The sequence below is a fragment of the Eptatretus burgeri genome, chromosome 2 (assembly GCF_056783735.1).
Source record: "Eptatretus burgeri isolate ZD-2024b chromosome 2, Ebu_testis_v1, whole genome shotgun sequence".
NCBI lineage: Eukaryota > Metazoa > Chordata > Myxini > Myxiniformes > Myxinidae > Eptatretus > Eptatretus burgeri.
In genome coordinates this window covers 137,200,988-137,222,415 of record NC_140962.1, presented here as the reverse complement: position 1 = coordinate 137,222,415, position 21,428 = coordinate 137,200,988, and the positions used below count along the sequence as shown (strand labels likewise).

The 21,428-nt window shown below is 46.8% G+C and overlaps 1 protein-coding gene across 4 annotated transcripts in view; it reads left to right on the top strand.

Annotated features, from left to right (window-relative positions):
* ZFYVE28 (zinc finger FYVE-type containing 28) overlaps window positions 1-21,428 on the top strand; it is a 77,824-nt gene that overhangs the window by 31,721 nt on the left and 24,675 nt on the right. For all 4 annotated transcript variants that reach the window (XM_085871406.1, XM_085871408.1, XM_085871407.1 and 1 more), the window contains 3 exons: window positions 172-261; window positions 695-784; window positions 13,428-13,529. In XM_085871406.1, coding sequence (XP_085727532.1) covers window positions 172-261; window positions 695-784; window positions 13,428-13,529 — 282 coding nt within the window. The remainder of the gene's footprint in view (window positions 1-171; window positions 262-694; window positions 785-13,427; window positions 13,530-21,428) is intronic.

Below are 21,428 nucleotides of genomic sequence, written 5' to 3'. Positions count from 1 at the left end.
TATACAATACAATCCATGTAAACACTAAAACAAATCTATTTTGAGGAAATTTTAGATGGAAATGCTTAGTCCAGCTATGAAACTCCATTTGTTCAGTGTCGTGTAAACGATGACAAGATGTGGCATTTCATCAAAGTTGTCACTCTTTTTTTTCCCCTCCATTCCATGCAGCTACGTGTCTGCAATGGTTCCGGTAAAATCTCCACGTGAATATGATATCCAGCAGGATGTGGTCGTGCTGTTCTGCGAAACAATTCAACGGTAGGAGGCCCTTACCCCTTAACCTCCCACCTCCTGAATTGAGATGTATCTTTGGGTTGACCTCTCTCGCCTCCCCATTCAAATTGATGGCTCGAGTTGCTCAGAACCCAGATTCAAATTCAATGGTACCACGTGTTTGTCCATCGTCTGCTGATGTATGTATTGAGTGTGATCTGTGTACCAGCTCCACTCTGTGCCTTAGATTATTGTTTAAAATAGAAAATGGCTATTTGCTCTGATTTGAGCTTCAACTTACTTGCATGGTAGTTCTTTAATTGGCTAGATCGCTGACGTTTATTCATCAAACTAAATTTTATGCTTAGTTTTTGCATCGATCTTGGAATTGAAACTTTATTTTGATGCAAGACCCTTTTGCCTTTTAACTGCAATCCTCACCACTCTGTCCTTTGTACCCCCCCCCAAATCCCTCCAGCGCTTTGCGACTTGGCTATTTGACTCAAGAGATGATTGATGATTACGACCCTGCCCTCATGTTTACCATCCCACGCCTTGCGATTATCTGGTCAGTCTCAGCGTGATGCCCTTTCTCTCAGGTCTCCAAGATGGTGGCCTTTTTGATCCTGCCTGTATTCGCAGGGTCATGAGTTGAATGCAAGATTCAGGAGCAGTGTGTAACAGTCGTACACTGCAGATTGTGCATTTTTATTTGATGCTTGCTGAATACATATTGGTACATGAAGCACGATTTTTTTTTTCTTGTATATAGAGCGTAGGCGGGGTGGGGCGAGAACAAACCAGGACATAACAGAGCAAAAAGAACATTGGAAATGGTGGCTGGATGGGGGGATGGCGGGGTGGGTGGGAGGGGGAACAAAACCCCAACAGCAGAGTTGAGGGAAAGGATGGAGAGAGATTGGAGGAAGCATCGTTAAAGGACACTGGGAAGAACAAGAGCAAGAGGAGGGAGAGAATGACACAGAGGGTGAACAAGCTGAATATTAGGTACAAACTCTCAATCACCGAGGTGGAAGGGGAAACTGGGAAAGCAGAAATGGAACAACAAAAGAAAATTGAAGAGGAAGTTTTCGGGGCGGGGGGTATCTGATAACCTGTAAACCTGGAAGGATGTGGGTTTGTGAAGGTTTAATGAGGGTAGTAAAGATCATGGGTAGAGGTGGGGGATGACCTAAGATTGTAGTGAAAAGCTGTCTTGAAGCACTGGAGGGAAAATGAGATTGAATAGGCTGAAGAAGTCAGTTCCACAGGAAGGATAAAAGTGGAATGAATGAGTAGAGGTGAGCAGTGATCCTGGATTTAGATAGTTTCACCAGAAGGAGGTTGGTGATGGACCATGTGAGCCCTGCAGAAACCTGGGGGGAGGGGGGAGGGATAAAGCATGGAAAGAGCAGAGGGTGCAAGACCAGAAAGGAGGTGGTGGAAGAGACAGAGACCACCAACCTGTCTACGATGGCGAAGTGATAGACCTGTAGATTCCATTAATCTTGAAGGCCTTGGTTTCCACGCCATCAAGCTGAGGATGAAGGCCTTGTTGGTGGATAGGAGTTCAGATGTGCCAAGGAAGTACTTTGCACAGCGGAGGATGCACAGTCTGTGGCTGGATTTGGATGCCAACTTAGAAATAGAATTTGTCCAAGAAAGATCATGGCTGACAGTGAGATCCAGAAGTTTTAATAACTGGACTTCCTCAAGAGGATTGTTAAGAAAGTAGATGGGAAAGGAGGATGGGGTTTTGCCATGTGGTCCTTTTGGGAGAGGGTGGAGATAGATATATATATATATATATATATATATATATATATATATATATATATATATATATATATATTCCAATTGTTTCACCAGCTTGTGATTTTGTCAACATCTGAAGAGAGGGAAGAGGCTGCTGACTGCCAATTTGAAGGATGAGGGATGTTACGGCAGAGGTTGGAGTCATCAGCAACAAATAGAGGATTTTCCAATCAGAGAGCTCAATTAAAATGAATGAAATTTTTTTATCCCAGAAATAATTTAAATGTTAATCGAGTATGAAAATTTATGGCTTCCTTTGAGTGCATGCTGTGCTTAATGTTTTGCTTTGTATGCTATTTTGTAAAAATTGCGACAGAAATAATCTGTTGTTATCACCTGTCTTACTCACCTTGTTTCTTGCAAAGCAGTATTTATCCACTTGTAAAAGGGTGTTCTGGCTGTCCACACTTGTACAAGTCAAGTTTTTGGAGCATTGGGTATCAAGGTTTAAGTATCAACTCTTGCTAAAGCTCGAGAGTCAAACTCTCTGCTGTTATTAGCAAATCATATGAAACCTGCCATGAGTCTAGTTTGGAAAGTTCATTTGAGTATGACAGCATGGCTTACCTTGAACAAATTGGCAAAAATATAACTTTAACGTTTACAAATACAGTATGACAAATCATAGAATTTGGGAGTGGCAGATTTGGGTTTGATTCCAGACAGGGTCAAACTGAACTTGTGTATATATATATATATATATATATATATATATATATATATATATATATATATATATATTTTCTTTCATTGGTGGGCACGTTGATCCTCAGAGATTATAACGCGTGCGGGAGTGGCAGGGCGTGGCACTGGCAGAGCGAAGGAGGCATGGGGAAGCACAGCACAGGAGGTTTATATTTGAACCCCACAACAAATACATGGACACATCAACTTAAAATGTATGAAGGAATTTCATGACGATGGAAATATTTACAAGGGGATAATGCACAATGTAATAATAAGCGTGAGATAAATTAAACCTAAAGTCGAGGCACCTCTACACACAGACTTAAATACAGACAAGGGGAAACAAAAGAAAAGCAAATTCTCCCTTTATTCTGGCACTTACCTTTGTCCAGAGATGGTCGTTATGGTACATGGAATTGAGGCGTTTCATCCTGCACATGTAGACGTGCCCAAAACTGGCACCAAGCTGCTCTCTCGCAGTAGGAAAAACGTACGTCGGGCAATTCATGAGTGGTATTTGTAGTGTCGTGGTAGAGGTGCTCCAAGGCAGACACGAGCGGGGGAACAGCACAACCCTGCTTTATTGCCATGAGCGAGAGCGTGAGCGTATGTTGCCCGTAACTCCACTTTATTACCTACTCGATGCACTCTACAAGCCACACGACCTACAGGCTCCACAGGCCACAAGAGCTACAGCAACTACAACAACGCCTCAGGCGGCGCGCACTCGTATATCCCATGCAAGCACGTGACCACTCCAAAACCACTCCTCCACCACGCTCCCCACATCATGCCCTGCCCCCGCAGGCCCACTACACCACACTCCTCCCTCCTAAAACTATGATTATAAAATGACCATCATCATAATAAGCATAACCAGCACAGAATACCATGATATAAAAGCAGAGAGGTACAAAAACGACAATAACCACAAAGCATAGGCACATCACACCATATAACGTATCGATGCGAGCGATTGGAACTGCAATGGACAGGTTCCGAAGACTGAGTTGCACGACGAACCCACAAAAACCCTGACCGCATTACAGATATCAAGAAACAAGGCGGGAAGCACAGCATCACTACGCAGCAGAAGCGCCCCCAGGCGGCTCGTGCTCACACGCCCTCCCGCGAGGTCGCGGCGACCTCCCTAGCAAACCTCCCCCGGCACCATCAAATGCCCCCGGCCGACAAGGCGGCACATCTCCCCCCAGACAGACCCGAATCAGATAAACATTCCGAGCCCAGAAGCTCGTTGTCTGGACTCCGTGGCGCCAGCGCAAACCCGTCTGACCTTGGGCAGTGACGCTGAACAGCGCCGTCGGCTGGGTGCACCAACAACCCCATAACAAACCCACGCATTACAATCAGCCAATATTCCAACGTACGTCCAAACGGCATTGGCGAGAACAGAGTTGCGCCCCAGGCGCCAGGCACGTTTGACCTTGCCGAAGCCAGGGGTGGGGGTAACGCTGAACAGCGAACCAGCCCCGGCTCTGAGTCGCTCTCTGAGACCCACACGCGAGTCGAACCGGCAATTAGTCGGCTGCAATTCCAGCAATCCCATACAAAACCACACATCACATTCACTCATGCCATAAAGCAACAAGAACATCGTCTGCGCAGTTGCAAACTTCCCTTTTCGTACAGCGCGTTCTCCCAAAATAATCCCCACATATGACAGGGTAACGAACCGTGGGCTGCCCTCGCAGCTGGAGGCCAGTAAAACCTCTTTATTTGCCATGATCACCCCCAAAGCCTTCATATCACATCGGTCATATCGAATATTCCATCGATTGATCCCAGCCAAACATATTCCCACACACGAACTGTCGGCACTTATTCAAACAACGCTAAACTGCACCACTTGAGCAATGAAAACCAAATACGCAACGAACAGCAACCCATGAATCACATCACGTGTCCGTCTCTCGGTCGTCGTCGCGACCCTGCGATGACCTGCTTGTCGTCGACGGTCGCGATCTGCGAACTTCTTGAACGCGACTGGCTCGCTCCAATTCCCCGCTGAAATCGCCTGAACGACACGGGCGCGCATTGTATCATGAGCGCAGCCGAAGCGCGAGAACTCCTCGCAGCCGGCATGGCTCCTGTTGCTCCAGAACCGTACATCATTGTCGCAGGAAGCAATGAACGGCAGCTCACGTTGCATCGTCGCGGCCCCCGTCGCCGGAACCTCACCCTCGCGTCTCGAGGGAGGCCCGGGCCCACACGGAGGTACGTGCCCCGAAGGAGGCACAGGTGCACCTGGAGGTACGAACTCCGAAACAGGAACTGCGAGCCCCTCCCCTCGCACCACGAACCGCGGGAGCGCAACCCGCTGACCCTGATGGGCAACCAAGACGTGTGCCCTGCCAACCGCCGGCAGTGCTTCACCGGCATACGTGTGCAATGCGAGGGTAGCACGAGTGGACTCGACTCGACACCCGATCAGCGCCCCGAACATCTCGACCTCCACTGTCATTGATCTTGTCACCTCCGGACCAATTGAAGACAGGTTTAACATCGGCAGCATCTCCCGCTCCGGGTTGCCGGGATCTCCATACCCAGGCTGCAAGACTCGACCCGGGGCGTCAAAGCGTACGCCATGCACCGAACACCGCACCGGCAGCAGGTCTCGACCCGAGACGTAAGGGTTGCTTCGCACACCGCCATCCATGACCGTTATGATGGGCAATGACTCTTGGCACACACACCGTAGACGTCCCCGAGTACTCAGCCCGCCGTCCGACTGACTGCATTGCAACGCTCGGCCACGACCAGTGCCGAAGACTGTGCACGCGGCCGTGCGCGCCTGGAACATCGCGCTAACCTCCGGATCATCTGCTGCGCACCGACCATCGAGACCCCGGACATTCCTCAGAGCTTGTGCGCCGCACGACGCCGCGTCCGAGCTGAACTTTATGCCCTCGTTCTTTAGCCGTGGCCTCGCAGAAACCATTCCCGAGATTTGCAAAGCAGAAATAAAACGAACTCCGAGTGCGGCCGTCGTCCACAAATCACTCAGCAGCCGATAATGTTCCGTTGATAGCGAGACGAGCAAGATCGATTTGCGCTTGCTTTCATCGTCCACATCATCCGCGTGGAAATAGCAGCCCAACTGTTCAGAGGTCTCCTTTGGGGCTCCCTGCTGACGTTCTGAAAGCTAAGTTTCCGGTTGTTATTTGTCCCGTTTTAACAGTTTAATTTTCTCACCTACATGTTACTGTGTGTTGCTAGTTCGGTTTTGTTTCAAAAATCGTGCTATTTTGTGAGTATTTTTGTCGACGTTCTTACCTGTGCTTGAGGCCTAGGCCTAGGCTTGAGGCCTACCGGTTCCACTCGGTGTTCGATCGTTTTTTTTTTTTGTTTGTTTGTTTTTTCTCCCCATTACCTTCAATTTCTATCCTCCCCATTACCTTCAATTTTGATCCTCCCCACTTTCCAAACATCCCCCATTCTCCCAACTAATCTCTTTCTTATCTCAAAAAAAAAAAAAAAAAAAAATCCTACAACAACAACAACACGCTCACCTTCTCCCGATTCTGCTTCTTCTTTCTCTTAACTTCCTCGTCGTCTTCTTCGATTTTTTTTTTTTTTTTTACACTTCCATGACCTAATCTGTTGAACTCTCTCATATATTAATATTAACAAAAAAAAAAAAATATATATATATACCCAACAACACGCTCACCTTCTCCCGATTCTGCTTCTTCTTCTTCTTCCTCTTAACCTCCTCCTCGTCTTCTTCCTCGATTTTTTTTTTATTTATTTTTTTTATTTATTTTTTTTTATTTTATTTTTTTTACACTTCCATGACCTAATCTGTTGAACTCTCTCGTACATTATTTTTAACTACAAAAACGATCTTGTAATGCTTCATCTTCCTCTCTCACACGTGTGGTACTCTTTACTGTTTCACAATGCACTACTCTTCTGCTATTTTAACAGACTGCTCTCATTTCGACCTCTCCTTCATTCCTTGCCTAAAAAATCCAACTATTACAGCGCTTCTTCTCTCCATGCTCTGAATTCGCCTTCATTGCATCCATCAAGAATTGTGTTAAATCGCATCTCTGACCTAAAACTTTTAAAAACCACAGTTTGCCATGGATGCTCACTTTCCATCAAACATTCTTTTTTTCCAACTTCAGTGCCAACTCACCCCCCTCACCCCTCACTCTCAAAGCAACCATCCCACTCTTCTCCCTCCAAGCCTCCCTCTCACCTCTCTCAAAAATTCCCCCCTCACCTTTCTCCCACCTTTCATCCCCTCACTCTTCCTTCTCAAAGTTGCCCCCCCTCTCATCCACCAACCTGCCTCCCTCCACTGCCCTCTCACTTCCATCTCTTCACTCCACCTCCTCAAATCCTCAACTGCCTTCTTCCTTGTCTCTTGTCCCCCCTCTCCCCGAGCACCACAGAGCCTTTTCTCCTCCTCATCCGGCCCCCTCCCCTCGCTGTTCTGCAATACCTCACACTCCTTCAGCAACCCTCCTTACCTGCCCCCCTCGTCCCTTGTCCTACCCTCCCCCTCCACCTCCTGCACCCAAAGCCTCCTCCCCTTCCTCTTCATTAAAAGTGTGGACCTCAAATATCTGGGGCCTTCGCTCAAACCTTTTCAGATCTTTCCATACAGGTTGCCACTGACAAACCAGACATTATCTGCCTAACAGAAACTTTCCTCTCCCAAGACGTGTCTGACTCCCAAGTATCTCTCCCTGGCTACTCCCTCTTACGGTATGACAGACCTGAGCCTCGTCCTGGTGGAGGTGTTGCTCTCTTCATCAAAGACTCTATTCCTCACTCTCCATGCACTGCTCTCACTCCCCCACACCCCCAGGAATACCTCTGGCTTCGGCTTCCCCTCCACTCCCACCTCATGTTTATATGTGTACTGTACCGTCCACCGAACAGTGATGACTCCATCTACACCTCACTATCCGAAAATATGGACCATCTTCTATCTTCTCATCCAAACTCTCTCTTCCTCTTATGTGGTGACTTCAATTGTCATCACGCCAGTTGGCTAGGTGTGGGTACCTCTCTCACCTGCCATGGCACCTCAGCAAAAGCTTTCTGCAACTCATTGGGACTGACTCAATCGGTCAACTTCCCGACCCGGATCTCAACCAATGGCACTCCATCTCTTCTGGATCTGATTTTGACAAATTTCCCTGACAATATCTGCTGCTCTTCCTTCGCTCCAATTGGTTCTTCTGACCACGTCCTTGTCAAAGTGGACATCTCTCTGGCTGTTATCAGAGAACCACCTCACCGCCGTCGAGTCTGGCATTTCACTCAAGCCGACTGGCAGGGTCTCCGAGCAGCCATCAAACTGACAGACTGGTCTCTTATCACGACTTTCTCAAACATCAACTCATCCTGGGAATTCTTTCAAAGAAACTTGCTCTCCCTCATGCACAGATTTATCCCCTCTCGTGTTCAGTTGTCTTACCCTTCCTCCCGCCCTTGGTTTACTGAAGCTTGTGGCGAGGCAGTTGTCCTGAGACAACTTGCCTTTGCCTCATGGAAAGCAAACCCAACTGAGGGCAATCTCAGTTCTTTCCACAAAGCTCGGAACAAGTGTGTATCTACCCTCAGGAGAGCCAGAAAACAACATCTTTTTCATCTCAAGTCTGAACTCTCAAACCTCTCTCCCTCCTCAAAATCCTGGTGGCGTTTAATCAAATCTGTTTCTGGTGTATGTTCCCCCTCCATCCCCTCCCTTACCTCAAATGGCCGCACTGCTGATTCCACACGTGATAAAGCTGAATGTCTAAACTCGGTGTTTGCAGCTAAATCTTGTGTCCTAAACCCATCACTATCTCTACCCACTTTACCCAGTCGCACCCAACTGTCCCTGGACTCTGTATCCTTTTCTCCTGACAAGGTGGAGAGCTTGCTTTCAAACCTCGAGTCAGATTTTGCAACTGGTCCAGACGGCATCAGCCCACGTGTCCTCAAAGCCTGCTCTTCTGCTCTTGCTCACCCTCTCTCTGTTCTATTCACCCTCTCATTTGCCCAAGGTCATCTGCCATCTGCTTGGAAATCTGCTAACATCACTGCCCTGCATAAAAAAGGTGCAAAAACAGATCCCTATAACTACAGACCAATCAGCCTTCTCCCAATCATCAGCAAGGTGATGGAATCCATCATCGCTTCAGATATGAAATCCTTCCTCTTCTCCAATGGCTTGATTTCCAATCATCAATTTGGTTTCAGACCAGGTCACTCTACCCTGGATATGCTGCTTCTGCTCTCCCATCAATGGATGGAGGTCCTCAATGCCAGACAGGAAATCCGAGCCGTATCCCTGGACATATCACGTGCTTTTGACACAGTCTGGCACCCTGCACTACTCACCAAACTCTCTTCCCATGGTATTCAAGGCCATCTCCACTCATGGCTCGCAGACTTCCTCTCCTGTCGCAGTCAACGTGTGGCCCTAAATGGAGTTCTTTCATCCCCTCTTCCTGTGCAGGCTGGAGTTCCTCAAGGTAGCGTTCTGGGCCCTGTGCTTTTCTGGTTTTCATCAATGATCTCTCGGACTCTCTGGAAAATCCTCTATTTCTCTTTGCCGACGACTCCACCCTCTGCCGTACCATCTGTCATCCCTCAGACCGGCAAGCAGCAGCTTCTTCACTCACTGTAGATCTGGATAAAATCACAAACTGGTCCAACACGTGGAACATGTCTTTCAATCCAGACAAATCTCACACTCTCACTATGTCTCTTCGAAAGGACCGTTTACAAAACCCCCCCATCCACTTTCTCAACAATCCTCTGGAAGAAGTCTTTTCTTTCAAGCTTCTAGGTCTCACTATCTGCCATGACCTTTCCTGGGAAAGTCATATTTCCAACCTCGCCTCAAAAGCCAGTCGCCGACTGGGAATCCTCCGTCGTGCTAAGTCCTTCCTCGGCCCTCTTGAGCTCCTGACCACTTACAAAGCTTTTGTCCGTAGCCTGATGGAGTACTGCTCTCCCCTCTGGGCTGGTGCTCCTGCCTCCCACCTTTCTCGGCTTCACGCTGTCGAAACCAGGGCATTTAAGATCATCGGCATCTCCCGCAATGAAGCTGAGTCTTTGGGCCTCTCACTCAATCACCGCAGGTTGGTCGGTGGTCTTTCTGTCTTATACCGACTCCTCTCAAGCCTTGCCCCCCCTGCTCTCTCTGCGATTTGTCCCCACCACATTTCCACAGGGCGCTCAAGGTCCGCCAACAACCCCCTTCTGGTAAAACTACCAAAATCACGAATCACTGCTCATCTTCACTCTTTCATTCCTCTTTTTTCCCGCCTTTGGAATAAACTTCCTCACTCTATTCTTTCCCATTCTTCCCTCCAGGCTTTCAAAACAGCTGTTCACCACCACCTCTTATCTTCCCCCATCCAAATCCTCGATCTTTTCTACCCCCGATAATCCACCCAAGCCCTCTTCCTTCATTTCTCCTGCTCTCCTTCCTGAAAGTCCCTGAAATGTCCATCTTCTCTTCGCCATGTTCCCCGTCCCATCCCCATCCCTCTCCCTTCCACAGTTCACCTAATGTGTCTGTTCCCCACTGTTTTGTCCCTTCCACTCCCGCCCCTCTTGTCTCATGCCTCCTTGCTGTGAGTTGTGTGTTAGCTCTCATACGAGCCTCGACCAAGGTATACAAAAAAAAAAAAAAAAAAAAAAAAATTCGAAGTCGTCTCCGATGAAGACGGGCATGCGTCCGTGCGCCGTGCCCCGACCTTCTGCCATGCTCGAGCCGGCCGTGACGGCGAGACGCCTGGCCCCGAAGCCTGTGCGTGCGGCGCGCGAAACTTGCGATACGCTCCTCCGGGACCCTCGCCCGGTGTAGACCTCGAACCGCGCAAGATGCGCTGAGTTACTCGCTGCCGCGATCCAATAACCCAACCACTCTGCACACGCCGATCCGAACAGACTCGTCGCCAAATGTAGTGTCATGGTAGAGGTGCTCCAAGGCAGACACGAGCGGGGGAACAGCACAACCCTGCTTTATTGCCACGACCGAGAGCATGAGTGTACGTTGCCCGTAACTCCACTTTATTACCTACTCGATGCACTCTACAAGCCACACGACCTACAGGCTCCACAGGCCACAGCGGCTACAGCAACTACAACAACGCCTCAGGCGGCGCACACTCATATATCCCGTGCAAGCATGTGACCACTCCAAAACCACTCCTCCACCATGCTCCCCACATCATGCCCTGCCCCCGCAGGCCCACTACACCACACTCCTCCCTCCTAAAAAGATGGAATTCGAACCCACGCGTGCAAAGCACGTGACCACTCCAAAACCACTCCTCCACCATGCTCCCCACATCATGCCCTGCCCCCGCAGGCCCACTACACCACAGTATTTAACACCAAGGCTCAGAGACCCCATGCAGCTTCTTCATCTATCATGCTTGCTGATACACAGCACTCTGCAGAATGGTGCCGTCCCCTTCGGTGACATACACAAGGCCCCGGGGTCCGTCTCTCACGACCCAACCAAGAGCCAATTTGCCTCAGCACGAATACGAGAATCATGCGTCGAAGGAAAGCCAGCTGTAAAGCCCTGTTCTTGCAGGCCATCTCCTCGCTCCGTTCTCTCTCGACCATGTGCGTCCCTTACTCTCAACTCGTCCAACAAAGCCACCCATCTCTTCACTTCTGATCTCTCCTTGACGTCACACTGAATAACAGTTCCATCTCTGGGGCATGGCTTGCTCTCACGAAACCTGGGAAGGCGGGGATTCTGCTTGCTCGGCATGCCTGGCTCGCTTGTTATCGTTGTGGTTATTATAAAAATGCACTTCCTTCATGGTTGGCTTGGAAATGCAAAAACATAGGAATAGGTCAAATGGGGCAATCACAAACTGGGGGAACTTATCCTTAATCCTTATCTAATTAATACTGCACCACCCCTTGTGTGGTGACACGTAACACTAATATATACACACGAGCGGGGTGTGCTTACACATTGTAAAAGCATACTTCCCCAATGTCTTGAGTTGCTCACCTGCATTTGATTTATTTTTCATTTATTTTATATTTTCATTTGCGGATGCTTTCTGACGGTTCTGTGATAATTTTTTCTTTTTCCTGGTGTAGCTTTGATGTCTGGCGGCATACAAAATTACCATGCTTCCCCCTTGTCTCAGGTCACTTACCTGTATTTTTTTTTTCATTTATGGATGTTGTCCGACGATTCTGTGAATTTTTCCATTGTAGCGAATTCGATGTCCATCGACACGCAAAAAATTTCAGTTTTCTTCGTCACCCGGCAGATAATGATCTTTAATATCAGTGAGTGAGTCAGTCAGTCAGTGGTTAGAAAGATATATATATATATATATATATATATATATATATATATATATATATATATATATATATATATATATATATATATATATATATATATAATATTTCTTTCTAACCACTGACTGACTCACCCACTTACTGACTGATATTAAAGATTGCTACCCTCCGGGTGACGTAGAAAGCTGAAATTTTGCGTGCCAATGGACATCGAAGCCAGGACAACGGGAAAAACCACAGAATCGTCGGACAGCATCTATGAATGAAAATATAAATAAATGAAAAAAATGTAGTTGAACGACCGGAGACAACGGGGAAGCACCGTAATTTTGTGTGCCGACGGACATTGAAGCTGATGCACCAGGAAAAATCACAGAACCATCGGAAAGCATCTTTAAATGAAAAATCAAATGCAGGTGAGAGACTTGAGACAATCAGGAAGCACGGTTTTTATGCTTACACAATGTGTAAACATGTATATATAATTTTTTTAAGGTTCTGCTAGCTAAACAGTTACCTAGGCTCTGCCTGTTGGGCATGAGTTTCGCAGAGCGCTCGCTACATCTCCGTAGCATTGTACTGCAGCTAGTACCAGGACGAGAATCCCTGAAGCTTCTGCTCCACGCTGATGAGAGCCAACAAGCCCGAAACCCATGTCTGTGGATGTTACCTCTCCGGGCTGTACTTGTCTATAAAATTTAGAATTAAATTCTCATCCCAATATTTGCTGCAGTACATTCCTACAGAGATGTATGGGGCTGTAGCTCTGCTAACCTCATGCCTAATAGGTATAGCCTATACAACTGTTTTTGCCAGAAGAGCCTTTTTATAATTTAAATTTCCTTGCTGCTCCCACAACTGTTTTGTTGACCACAGATAGGTTAATGTGTGGCAGGTATTTCCTGTTGGTCAGGGTGCATGCAGTAATCGCTGGTGTGGCACTTGCTTCCTGGTACCCACTACAGTAATGAGGTCTGATCTCCATGTAATGGATATCTCTGCCATTCTGATGCTTTGCTGGCAAGGGGAGCTCTATCTTGGAGCATGTCCTTTGGATGGGAACTAAATTGGGCTATCGCATCTGCATTAGGCTGTGGATATTTACGATCCCATGGTATCTCTCAGAGTTGGCCATTGTAAGGTAGCACCCTGGCCAAATCCCAAATTTTGGTGCTGATGACAGCCGTTTCCAATTTAGTTATGCAAGACTTGGTAAGTAAAGAGCAATGGAAAGCCAGTCATTCTCTCTTTCGAGTTTTGTGATATCTTCAGCAGCACCAGCACTCTGGAAGGAGCATCATTGTAAATGAAACTACCACAATCATTATTGAATTACAATGTTACAATTTTTCATTATTTTCTTCCCATTTATTACATGTTGCCCCATTTTGTTGTAGTGGTTTGGTCGTCTACCCCGAAGGGCCCTTGGACCCAGGACACCTCCCAGATGACATGTCAGAGCTGTTTCGTCCCTTTCACACCCTTCTGCGCAAAGTCAGGTCAGTAATTCATGATGATGTATTTATGATGTACAGCTAATTAACAATGTGATTGTAAACTAGTGCGTGATTTTGGCACACGTGGTTGGCTTAACCGGGGGTGGGGGGTTGTCGTTATGCAGGAGGACGAGATCGCAACTCCAATACACGGCACTCATTTAAAAGTAAACAGGTTTAATTAATAAATACTGGGCATGGGGACATGGGAAGTGAAAATGCAATTTACAAAATACAGAGATGACCAGACAGCTCACTTACATAGATGGTAACAGTATCACGGTTTCCTTAGTGCTAAGTATCACATGCAGTATCAGTTGGGAAACACAAGACAAACAGAAGTCACAGTGTGGGTATGTGTGATGTGTGTGGCTTTTGTGGAGTGCCGAGGGGCATGATGCCTGCATGCTCTTGGTAACCTCTCCCGGTCTGGTTTCACCCTTGGCTGTTGTTGCTGCGCCGTTGGCTGTGGGAGGAGTGGGGTATGCTTAATGGCTGTGCGCTCTGGGCTGTAGTAGGGTCATTTACTGCAATTCCGTGACCGTGGAGAGCATAGGTTCATTTCTCAGTGGATTTGTCTACTATGAGGGTTAAATAAAAAAATTAGCCCCCATGCCCCTCGCAAAAATGCGGGCTGACTCTGTGAGAGCCCCAAATCCAAGATGGCCACTGTCGGCCATGTTGGAAATTATCTTTCCAATGGTTTGGCCTAAAATGCTACACAGTATATGTATTCTGGGACTTTTTGGGTCAAGGAATTCATATTTGATGTTTGTTTGATGATTTGACCTACTTTTGACCTTCAAATCCAAGATGGCTGTTGATTTTCAGCTGGGAAAAGTCAATTTTTCTATGTTGTCCTTGAGCCTTCATAATAGGCTCTAATGAAAGCTCTTTTACTGTTGAGTTGAGGTATGGACAGTAGAACGACAAGTAAATGCACAGAGGTCATCTTGATGGTCACAAAGGTAAACATTTGTGGTTGATGAGGACTAAACCTTTGCTCTCCATGGTCACGGAATTGCTGTAAATGATCCTACGACATGCATAACAAGAATATTCCATTTTCTTTTCTCGTTGGTGACATGCCCACCTACAAGTTGATCGTGCAGCTCAAGATGGAGAATCAAGGACATCATCCTGATTCTTGGTGCCTTCCACCAGCAGATGTCCTCCATCTATGCTATCTATAAAAGATTCAAGGGCTCTGGCATGGCAGCACTCTGGTTTCAGCAGGTGTAGTAGTGGAGGGGTCTCTTGACCAAGCACTACGAGGGAAGCACTACAGACGGGGTGTGCGCTGCATCCTGCTCTGGAGAGAGGCTCTTATCCATAAACGACTGAGAGAGATTCTTGAGTATGAGGAACTATCAGAGGACATCAAGCAGAATCTTGACACTCTACGCAGTGCACTCACCGAGACACAGGAGGCTCACAGTCATATTGAGGATGATGATGACATGAAGGAGCTGATCAACAGAGTTTATGAGAAACCTGGCACAGACATGGGCAACTTCTGGGTCTCATTCAGAGAGATGTCAGACCCTCTTGTCCAAAGTATTGATGCATGTCATGCAAGAAATGTCTCAGAGTACCTATCATCAACATACAACATGTTGCCTGGACTGATGGCATATGACAACCATGACTATGGAAGGTGGTTGCCAGATTATTGGGTGATGCTCTCTTCACTGTCAGATGAGCAAATGGCCTTCTTCAACAATCACTTCACCCAGTCCATGACAGGGCTACCCTACTCCTGCCAGCCACTGGACCTTTGGATAGAAACGACTATGAATCTTAACTCGAAGCTGAAGCAAGGATGGCTTCAGCTTTTGCAGAATGAGAAGCAACTGTTCTTAACAACAAGGAATGCAAACAATGTTGCGAGGGTGAAGGCTACTGTGAATCGGAACCTCAAGTGCCAGCGATCCCATAGGAAACATGTTGAGTGTCAGCCAGCGAGGATGAAGAAGGATGAGCAGGCAGTTCACGACCTGCAGGCATGCATGAAGGATTTTGATGCTGAGCCCTTTGACATCTCCTCACCTACACTGAGGTCACTACAGTCTGGCCTGGTCGCATCACTGGAGTCAGTGTATGACCTCAAGACCGCACTACAAGATGGCCAAGCACAGGTTGAAACAATCCTGCAAGAGCAAGTGTTCACCAAGATGAAGCCTTTCACTGCAACCATCCACAGGAATAAGAGGAAGAATTTTGCTCGTATACAGATCTGTGCACCATCTGGTGTGCCCATGAAGGTGGCCAAGATGGAGAGGTCAGGGATGGCAGCCCTGGTAGAACTTGTGGAGGGATCAGGTATGATACAGCTTGAGTCAGCCCTTGAGGGGAGAGTGACTGAGGAGTGCCTCTCACTCTACAATGTAGATGGATCAATGCACATGGCTGCGAAGCGCAAGTTGTTACAACTGTTCAACCTAGACCCAGTTGCTGAGAAACCATCTTGGGCCATCTCAAAATTTTTGATGGCTGTGGAAAATGGCTGCCACAGCCATCAGCGCCAGATATCAAAGCCATCAGCGGCCACTAGTGGGGGCAACTTAGCATAACAAAGTTAAACAAAATAAATTAACATAACATAAATTTTTTGTTTAACCCTTATAGAAGACAAATCCACTGAGAAACGAACCTATGCTCTCCACGGTCACGGAATTGCTCGAAATGACCCTACTACTGTGCGATTCCCATGCTGAAAACCTGAGAATTTGTGAGCTTTGATGGTTCCGGCTAAATGAGACAAATGATGGTCCTGGCTTTGTGTCTCTGAGAGAGACAGAGACCCCGAGACCGACTTTCGTCTCGCCGTGTCGGACTGGCGCGAGGCGCGATCATCCCACCTTATATCGCCAGCCCTTTCACCTCCTTTCCCCTCCTTGCACGGATCTTGCACATGCACTGTCGATGTCTTGGATGTATGAGGTTGCACACATTAACCACCACCATCGTAAACCTCGCGTTTGAGGCTCCATGGTAACGGACATGGAAATGCCATTAGTAGAGTGTGATTTCTGTATGAAAGTACAATGTGCGCGATTTGAACATTAAACTGATGGATGATAGGAGAAAGAGGCAAACATGAGGCTCAATGGTGATAGGAAATCGAACTGTGCATCCAATTCTGGTCATTGCTAATTGGGTTTTGCAAACGCTGATTACTTAGATATAACGACTGCAGCACAAATCACGCACAGATATGCAGACAAATACGTGAGGAACACCAGGCTTGACCACGCAAACACAGATACTTTCTTTGGAAGTGACGCAGCTTCCTGGGTAAAGACTGTGCCATCTATCCAACTTTGTTTTTCTCTCCGTACTTTGCGTGTCAAGTAAGGAGGAATTTCCTCCTCCTAGGGATGCCAACCGATGGGGCTTCTCTGTGGTTTATCCTTTAAGTGCTGATTGTCAAGTAGGCAAGCATCACATACATTCTTTAAGCTTTTGTTAGGACTTGATCAGGGTAGGAATCAAACCATCAACTTCCCAGATTCAGAGCAGATGCTCTAAACATTATGCTACAGTCTTTGCCAATGGTTTGGCCATCAAAGACTTGTACATCGATGGGTTTTTTTTCCTCTCCTTTGATCGGAGATATGTGCATATATGCAAACCTTGGGGAACGTGTGAAATATGTAACACTTTTGGGGGGGATTTGACCTCCGGTTCATGCCCCAGAGGGTGGGGACTGAGGATCAAAGGGGTCAAAACTTGTGGGGGGGGGGAATTAACTTTAAATTTTATATTGGGCCATTCCTGGTGGAACTTTTTGCCGTCTTTTTCAAAGCGTGAGGATTTGCAATGGTGCGCCATCGACTTTGCTCTCGTTGATTGTGTCACAGTAGCCTTCTTGAGAAGTGGTTTGGTAATTGTGCTCGCATTTAAATCTGGTTACTCGGTAAAAAGGAAGAATGGCAATATTGATGCCTACTGATAGTTAAGACTCCTCAGGCTGCAGATTTGAGTCTTCTGCTTTTGATGATACTGTGACTGTTGCAATCCATGTTATAAAATGAGTCATGTCTGTCTGTTTTTCGTGCTACAACTTGAGAACGGATTGATGGATTTCAATAAAACCAACGACACAAGATTCAGGAAACTCTCAGGAAGGTTTGTGATGCAAAAAAAATTTGAAAAAAAACACTGTGGGAAGGTTTGTGTATGTTTACATGGGCGCACATCGTGAAATTGCGAACGCCAACTTGCGACGCTGGTTATCCCCACCCAGGAATCTTTTAATTTTTTGTTAACTTGAGAACAGATTAATGGTATTCAATGAAACCGATGACAGTGGATTCAGGGAACTCTCAGGCTTGTGATACAAAAAATAAAATAAAATAACTGAAGGAAGGTTTGTGTATGGGTACTTGGGCACACATGGCAACACTGCAAATGCCAACTTGCAATGCTGGTTATCCCTGCACAGAGGGCAGGATCTCCCACAAATCCTTTTTTTGTTATTTCCCCATAGATTAGCCATCGCAGCTATGCTGAGGAAACGAAAAGCCCAAATTGGAAGCAGTGCCCGAGATAAAAGGAATGAGAGAGCACGCAGAGACGAGGAGTTTTTTTATTATTATTATTATTATTTTTTTTTTTTGGTATCCCTTGTCGAGGCTCATGTGAGAGCTAACACATGACGCACAGCAAGGAGGGCATGAGACAAGAGGGGTGGGAGTGGGAAGGACAAAACAGTGGGGAACAGACATTAGGAGATCTGTGGAAGGGAGAGGGATAGGGCGGGGAACACGGGGTATACAAGATGGACATTACAGGGACTTTCAGGAAGGAAAGCAGGGAATTTGAAGGAGGTGGGTTTGGGGTGGATTAACAGGGGTAGTAAAGATCGAGGATTTGGATGGGGGGCAATAAGAGGTGGTGGTGAACAGCTGTTTTGAAGGCCTGGAGGGAAGAATGGGATTGCACAGATTGAGGGAGTTTATTTCAACGGTGAGAAAAAAGAGGAATGAAAGAGTAAAGGTGAGCAGTGATTCGTGATTTTGGTAGTTTTACAAGAAGGGGGTTGTTGGCGGACCTTGAGCGCCCTGTGGAAATATGGTGGGGACAAATCGCAGACACAGCAGAGGGGGCGAGACCGGAGAGGAGACGATAGAAGAGAGAAAGACCACCTACCTGCCTGTGGTGGGAGAGAGAGGCCCAAAGACTCAGCCTCATCGTGGGAGATACCAATGATCTGAAATGCCTTGGTTTCCACTACGTGAATCCGAGAAAGGTGGGAGGCAGGAGCACCAGCCCAGAGGGGAGAGCAGTACTCCATCAGGCTGCGGACGAAAGCTTTGTAGGTGGGCCAAGGAAAGACTTTGCACGACGGAGGATTCCCAGTCGGCGACTGGCTTTGGAGGCCAGGTTGGAAATGTGGCTTTCCCAGGAAAGATCTTGGCAGATAGTGAGACCCAGAACCTTGAAAGAAATGACTTCTTTCGAGAATTGTTGAGAAAGTGGATGGGGGAGGGGGGTGGTTTGCTAAACTGTCCTTTTGGAGAAACATAGTGAGAGTATGAGATTTGTCCGGATTGAAAGACTCGTTCCACGTGTTGGAGCAGTTTGTGATTTTACTCAGATCTGCAATGAGCAAAGAAGCTGCTGCTTGCCAGTCTGAGGGATGACAGATGGTACGGCAGAAGGTGGAGTCATCAGCAAAGAGATAAAGAGGATTTTCCAGAGTCAGAGAGGTCATTGATGAAAACCAGCCCTGGCGTAGCCCGTGCCTAATACATATCCGAGACAATTTGATAAAAAGAAAGGAGAGAGGGGGACCGGGAGGGTGAGAATTTTTTAAATATTGATTTTGATCTTCCTCTTAATGTGTTGTATATTATTTGCAATTCAGCATCTGAAAAGGCTGTGATGAATATCCCTTTAATACTCTCCCCCTCGTCGCTCCCTGAGTGTATAGCTCGCCCGGTATCTATACAGCACCTAATTCCCCCCCCCCCCCATAAACAACTTTTTTTTTTTTTTTAGCAATTACGCAAAGATTGCCGTCAAAGTGATGGTTCTTCTATTGTATGTTAGTCAGAATAAAACAAAAGCATCACGAATCGTTGGTCGCAGGATTTGGATGTTCCTGTTTCCTTCAGGTCCGAGAAATCTGATGGTGTCATCAATGCTGGTGATTTGGCAGTTCTTTGAGCGGAAGCTGTACATATCCTCAAAACTACTTTCTCTTAATGTCGCTTCATTTTATTTTCAAGAAAGAATTAAGTTTTTTTTTTTTTTTTTTTTTTGAGAATCTTCAAATCATCTTTTGGAGACTGACACTATTTCTTCTACTCGTTCAAAAATTGTTGCAAGAAACTGCATGGTGAAGAGTGTATTTTAACTGTGGCGATGTGTGAAGTGTACACGATGTTTTATTTATTTATTTGTTTCTTTAATTTCCCCTTGGACTAAGTGACCGCTGTTTGTGCAATTGTCAATTCAAACTTTCACTGACACAATCTCGTGAGGCAGAAAGGAAAAGGCTGCTTTGTTGGAGCTTTAGTGTCTTGCAAGTTTCCAGAGCAAGCAAACGTTGTTGGAGAATTTCTGATGTATCTTATCAATTATTGCACGAGGCTGAAGAGACTCTGAGCAAACGATATGTTGCATTACATCCCACACAATAAAGGTAAGAGTGAACTATGTGGTGCAAACACATCGGTTAGTGTTCATCTGCCACTCCATCACAGTGAGCATGCCAATTTCCATTGTAAAAAAAAAAAAAAAAAAAATAATCGTAACAACAGCATTCTTCACAATAGTGAATATTGTTTTGTTTGTGGGGTAGATGGAGGAATTTCATAGCAACGGTAGGATTGTGTCGGGTCGCATGGTCTGTGGACGAACAGGAGACATCTCAATGTAATTTAAGCTGGTATGTGTCACCGCATGGGGGAGGGTGTTGCTGTGTTAATTGGTTTGGGTTTAAGGCTAATTTCTCCCAGTATGTGATTGTGACCTGCCTGGTGTTGGCTTAATGGTTAGGGTGGTGGGCTTTGGGATCCTCTGATCCTGAGTTCGAACCCCACTCGGCTGTTGAATTAATACCAGGTGGGGTGAACTCTGCCTGTCATCCTTTCAAGATCGGCAAAATGAGTGACAGCATGCTGGTATACTGTGTCGGAGTGGCGACCCGTCCAGGATTGTGTCCCATTGCCAAGGAGACTGCTTAGGCAGCACCAACACTCTGCACAAAGTATGGTCCCAATGGATGGGTTAACTCGGCCTGTCATCCTTACAAGGTCGGCAAAATGAGTGCCAGTATGCTCGTATACTGTGTCGGAGTGGAAACCCATCCAGAATTGTGTCCCATAGCCAAGGAGACTGATTAAGCAGCACCAACGCTCTGCACAGAGTATGGTCCCAATATCCTCCTCCTCCCCTGTGACCTGCTATGTTCTTGCACTTTCAAAACTGGCAATAAAAGAAGCACGTTTTCAACAACAACAACAACTACAGACCCGAACATTTCCGAGCAGGCAAGAAACCCGCCTTCCCTGCTTGGTACTGGCAAGTCACACCCCCATAGCTTACAATTGGTTGGTGTGAGGTACGCGATTGAGAAGAGGGTCTTGCTCGCTGGATTCTCCTCGACATGCCGAAGAAGGCTGTGCAATTCTTGTGTTCATGCTGTGTGAATTTGCCCATGTGCTGGAGCAAGACTTGAGCCTTTACTGTTTGGCTGAGTCACGAAGTTGTGTGTGTGTGTGTGTGTGTGTGAGTGAGTGAGTAAGAGGAGTGCGTCTCTCAGCTATAACTTGACGTTATCCCTTTATGTGTTTGAGGAGGAAGGCTGCCCATTATGGCGAGCGGACCTGGTGTTAAGAGAGGAGCGGGGTCGGCAGGTTCGTTCGTGAGTAGAAGCTGCATGGCGGTTGA